At 36.5% G+C, this 4,975-nt stretch overlaps 1 protein-coding gene across 1 annotated transcript; it reads left to right on the top strand.

Moving 5' to 3' along the window:
* Positions 1–1,322: 1,322 nt before the first annotated feature.
* On the top strand, positions 1,323–4,325 carry LOC141437195 (uncharacterized). Its single transcript, XM_074100452.1, has one exon. The coding sequence runs from the start codon at positions 1,323–1,325 to the stop codon at positions 4,323–4,325; it is 3,003 nt and encodes a 1,000-aa protein (XP_073956553.1).
* Positions 4,326–4,975: the final 650 nt, after the last annotated feature.

Raw genomic sequence — 4,975 nt, 5'->3', positions numbered from 1 at the left:
TAAGCAATAATGTCCGTGTTCAGTGCCGTTTGTCTTGATAGCCAAATCTTGTAGCAAAAACGTTTTGTAAGTGTAAAAGATTTACACACGCGGCTTTTAAGAATTCTAGAAGTTCTCACGTGTGCTGTGCTAAATATCGAATTCTATAGAGTACATACTAAAAAGAAAACTTATTGAAGGCGGTCTCGGTGTCGCCTGCGTGATTTTTGGTACATACGTAGCATATTATAATATTATGGAAACGTAAATACTACCTAGGCATGTATAAACTTAGTGAATGATTATTAAGTAATTTTTAAAATTATTCTTTAAACCACTAGGTACTCATATTAAAAGGATCGGTAGCACTCCTTACCGACTAAGAAAAGTGCACACTGATACACCTGAAGAAAGTTATGTAAGTAATAATAACTAATACAGTATATTTATTAGACCTGTAAGCAACACATACTTATAGAAGTCAATATATATCATAACATGTAGTGATGATGATTGAATAATGATGAGATTGAAATTATATCTCAAATAACTATTTTAAATAGTTTGATTCCAAGATTTGTTTTTAAAAATAAAATAATAAATACACAGATTATTTAGTTCTCATCTGCTGGACTCAGCTTGAACTTATCATAATTATTTCATAAACCTAATTCAATACAAACTCATTTAATAAATAGGTATAGATTGTTTATGGAGATTTTGCTCAGGTACTAATAAAGGTGCACGGTAGTGCAAATGGGCAAGTTCTGGTTAGGTGTGAAATTCTTATGTAAAAATTTCTGAAGTGTATTGAATACTAGATTTGAATTAACATAAAGATTAATAAATATTATTAGAGACATTAGGTAAATAATGTTGTTTGTTTGTATGTCTATCTGGGTCAAATTGTGTACTTCCTCACCAAGTGCTTGCTGACATCAGATGGTGTTCAAATTTAGTATGTTCATGTAACTTTAGGGATAAAGCTATGACATGGTAATTTGGAGCTGATCTGATGATGGAACCGGAAGGTACCTATAGGAACTCCTCAACTACGTATGGTAACACCATCATGCTTGGACTTGTTTGATTTGTTTTGGTGAGCACTTGAACGCTAAGTGGGGTACAGTCGTGTACAGTCAGCAGCAATAGTGTAATAAATTACACTATGAAATTGAAAGTTTTTAAATAACTTATAATTATATTTTGGCTTTTCTTTTAAACTTGTTTACTATCAATAACTACCTACTATATTAGATTCGGTTTTATACATTGATATCATGTATAGGTAATTAGTAGGTAAAGAGAAAAATGAAAATTATTCCAGATTACTACAAGACAAGATGGATTCTGAGAATGAAGAGACCTCTCTAGATTATATTATAAAATCTAGACTTCACCAAATAATAAGAAGAATAAAAGAGCATAGCGCAGAAGCTGAAGCTTATTGTAAAGAAGGTAGCGATAAGGAAGAAGAGGTGCAAAAGGCAAAAATATGTGCGTCTAAGTTGGAGAATATGATTAAACGATTTACAACGGAACTTAATGAATATTTTCGGACTTCAAACAATCCATCACCAGACGAGATCTCTGATATGAGCAACGCTCAATTTAATGGTGAAGAAATTTTAGCTGAACTAAAATGTAGACTGTCAGTCAACGTGGATAAGAATAAAAGAGAGATCCAGAGTGACAAGGAGCAAAGCCGTGCGTTTTCAGCGAAACTACCAACTCTTACGTTACCTGAATTTCAAGGAGATGTGTTAACTTGGTGTGAATTTTGGGACATATACAAGTCCAATATTCATGATAGGCCGATACCTGACGTTGACAAGCTACTTTATCTTAAGTCAACATTAAAGGGTGAACCTCGCAGGATTATAGATGGGTTAGAGACTACTAATAAAAACTATGAAATAGCCATTCAAATACTAACAAGCAGATATGGTAAACAATCACAGATTATTGATGCACACTACAGTGCCCTTAGCAAAGTAAAGGCTGCAGATACAAAAATAGAGGATTGTCGGACCACATTAAATGAGTTAGAACGTCATCTCAGGGTCCTACAATCACTTGGTGAAAACACAGATCATAACCATTTACGGTATCTTATTACGGAGAAATTCCCAGGAGATCTCATCTACGAAATGAAGATGAAACTGAAAGAAGACACTGTTGGAGAAATGAGAAAGCAATTGGAAGTGATAATATCTGCAAGAGAAGAAGCTAACAATATAAGACCAGATAATAGTCCTACCGAAAAGGGAAACTTTACCGTAGAGACACTACATATAACACATAAGAATAAAGAACCTTTAAGAAATAAACCTGCAAGAAGGTACAATAGTTTCAAGAAAGGAAATCACATGAAGAATAATAATATGAGGAGAGAAGAGAATAAGAACGAAAACAAGAAAGGCGAGCGTACACAAAGAATGGAACGAAGCTGTTATTCCAGAAGCCAATGTGACACATCACGGAAACGAAAATATGAACCAATGAGAAATAAGGACAAAGAACAAAGAGAAGGAACAAAGGAATACATAGAGCATAAAAGAAGGAAACTATCTTGCATATTCTGTGGAAAGGATCACTATGCAGACCGGTGTCAAGAATATAAGACAATTGAAGAGAGAAGAGCGAAGCTAAATAAACGCTGCTTCAATTGCCTATCAGGAGACCATTTAATGCGTTTTTGCAAAAGTAGAAAGGAATGCGTCTACTGCTACAAGACGGGAAGACATCATCGAGCTCTATGTCCTGAAAAGTTTACAGCCAGAAAGGAAATGTCGTTAACCGCAGTGAATAGCGGTGAGTTTACAGTATTACAGACTGCGATAGTAACAGTGAAGAACGAGAGAGATCAACACAAACCCGTGACATGCAGGTTATTACTAGACTCAGGGTCTCAAAGATCATATGTCACAGTAGAGATTTCCAAGAAACTCAACCTATCGGTGAAGGAAGAAAATAGGCTGTCAATTTTCGGTTTTGCAAGCGAAACGCCTCGAGAGTATGATAGCCCACGAGTCGAATTGGAAATAACTACAAGAAAAAATAGAACTATTACGCTGCATGCCAACGAGGTCCCTACAATTACTAAAGGAGTAGAAACGCCGGTTATTAATCTCGACAAATGGAAGGATATCACTCTAGCTGACGACGGATCCCTCGGAGATAGAGTAGATATTTTAGTTGGGAACGACTACTATTTTAACTTGATTGGTACAGAAAAGGTACGCCTTCAAGACAACCTATTTATAATAAACTCCGAGTTTGGATGGTTGGTTAGTGGAAGAGTAAATACCAAGGAAAGTGAAAATACTTTTTCGGTTATAACCTACTGTCAAAATCACGATCCGAACTGCGCCTACTTTACTGAACCAGACCTACCTCTAAAAAACATGGACATTTCATTCTTATGGGCTTTAGAAAGTATCGGCATTACGGATAACCCGAAGACCACGAGAGAAGATGAAGCTATTAAGCATCTCAACGAAACCATACGTCATATAGATGGCAGGTACATGGTAAAATGGCCATGGGTTGAATACCCTCCAAGGATGCCTACTAACTTTGGGTTAGCGTATGGAAGACTGAAAGGCCTACTCCAACGATTGAATGAGAGTTCAATGAAAGAATATCAAAATATACTGGAAGAACAACTGAAAAATGGCGTCATCGAAATCATAAATCCAGATGAAGACGTTTATATCCAGAAAGTACCTCCTATTCATTACCTTCCTCACCACATGGTGAAACAAGAAGGTAAGAAAGGACGGATTGTGTACGACGCGTCTGGAAAGTTGAAAGAGAGTAAGAGTTTGAATGAGTGCATGTATAAAGGTCCATCGATGATTGGAGATTTGATAGCATTACTCATTCAATTCAGAACAAATAAAGTTGCGATAACAGCTGATGTGGAAAAAGCATTTCTACAAATAGGACTCCAGACTGAAGACAGAGACGTAACTAGGTTCATTTGGATAAAGGACAAAAGTAAACCTCTATCTATGGATAACATTATACATATGCGCTTTTGTAGAGTGCCGTTTGGAATCATTGCAAGTCCGTTCATATTGACAGCCACGCTACGGTATCACGTCTCACAGAATGCACCAGAACTGATTCCTAAGATTGTGGACAAATGCTACGTCGACAACTTCGTTACTGGAACAGACTCTACAGAAGCAGCGATACAACTGTTTATAACCACACGAAAAGTCTTCAATGAGATAGCTATGAATCTGAGAGACTGGATTTCAAACGATAAAGCTTTTCTCAAAACCATCCCATCAGAATACAAAGCCGAACAAACAGAAGAAACAAAATACTGGGCTTAATATGGAATATCAAGAAAGATACCTTGCGATTGAACATTAAAAGCGAACCTTTTAAAGAAGAAAACGTTAAAGGACCTCAGAGCAAAAGGAAGATACTGAGTACAATTGCTTCTATGTATGACCCATGTGGACTTTGTTGCCCATTGATTTTACCTACGAAGTTGCTAATGCAAAAATTATGGGAAATAAAAATAAAATGGGACACAGTCTTACCTGACGAACTGCAAAGAAAGTGGGAAGATATTATTAATCGCTTGGAAGCAATAAAACATGTAGAAATACCCCGTTATATAGGACTTACCGGAGAAGCAGTATATGAGCTACACGGATTTAGCGACGCATCAAAGCAAGCATACGCGGCAGTGATCTACTTGACAGCCGGAAATGAAGACAAAAGGAACATATCATTCGTTATGGCTAAGTCAAAGGTTGTGCCAAAAGAGGAAAGAGAAGATTTGCGCATGCCCAGACTTGAATTACTAGGTTGTTACTTAGGTAGCAAACTATTGAAATATGTCAAGAACGTGATAGGCATCACAATAACCAAAGAATACTTATGGACGGACAGTAAAATAGTTCTAAGTTGGGTCCACTCTAATAAATTATTACCTCCCTTTATTGGGAGGAGGAGTAGATGCCATCAAAGAAAA

This window comes from Choristoneura fumiferana, chromosome 17 (assembly GCF_025370935.1).
Source record: "Choristoneura fumiferana chromosome 17, NRCan_CFum_1, whole genome shotgun sequence".
NCBI classification, from domain to species: Eukaryota; Metazoa; Arthropoda; class Insecta; order Lepidoptera; family Tortricidae; genus Choristoneura; species Choristoneura fumiferana.
Note: the sequence above shows the minus strand (reverse complement) of the source record. Positions and strands in the feature narration are given on the sequence as shown.

Excerpts from the sequence above, each read along its gene's own strand:
- LOC141437195 (XM_074100452.1), top strand. The coding sequence starts at position 1,323 with ATGGATTCTGAGAATGAAGAGACCTCTCTAGATTATATTATAAAATCT.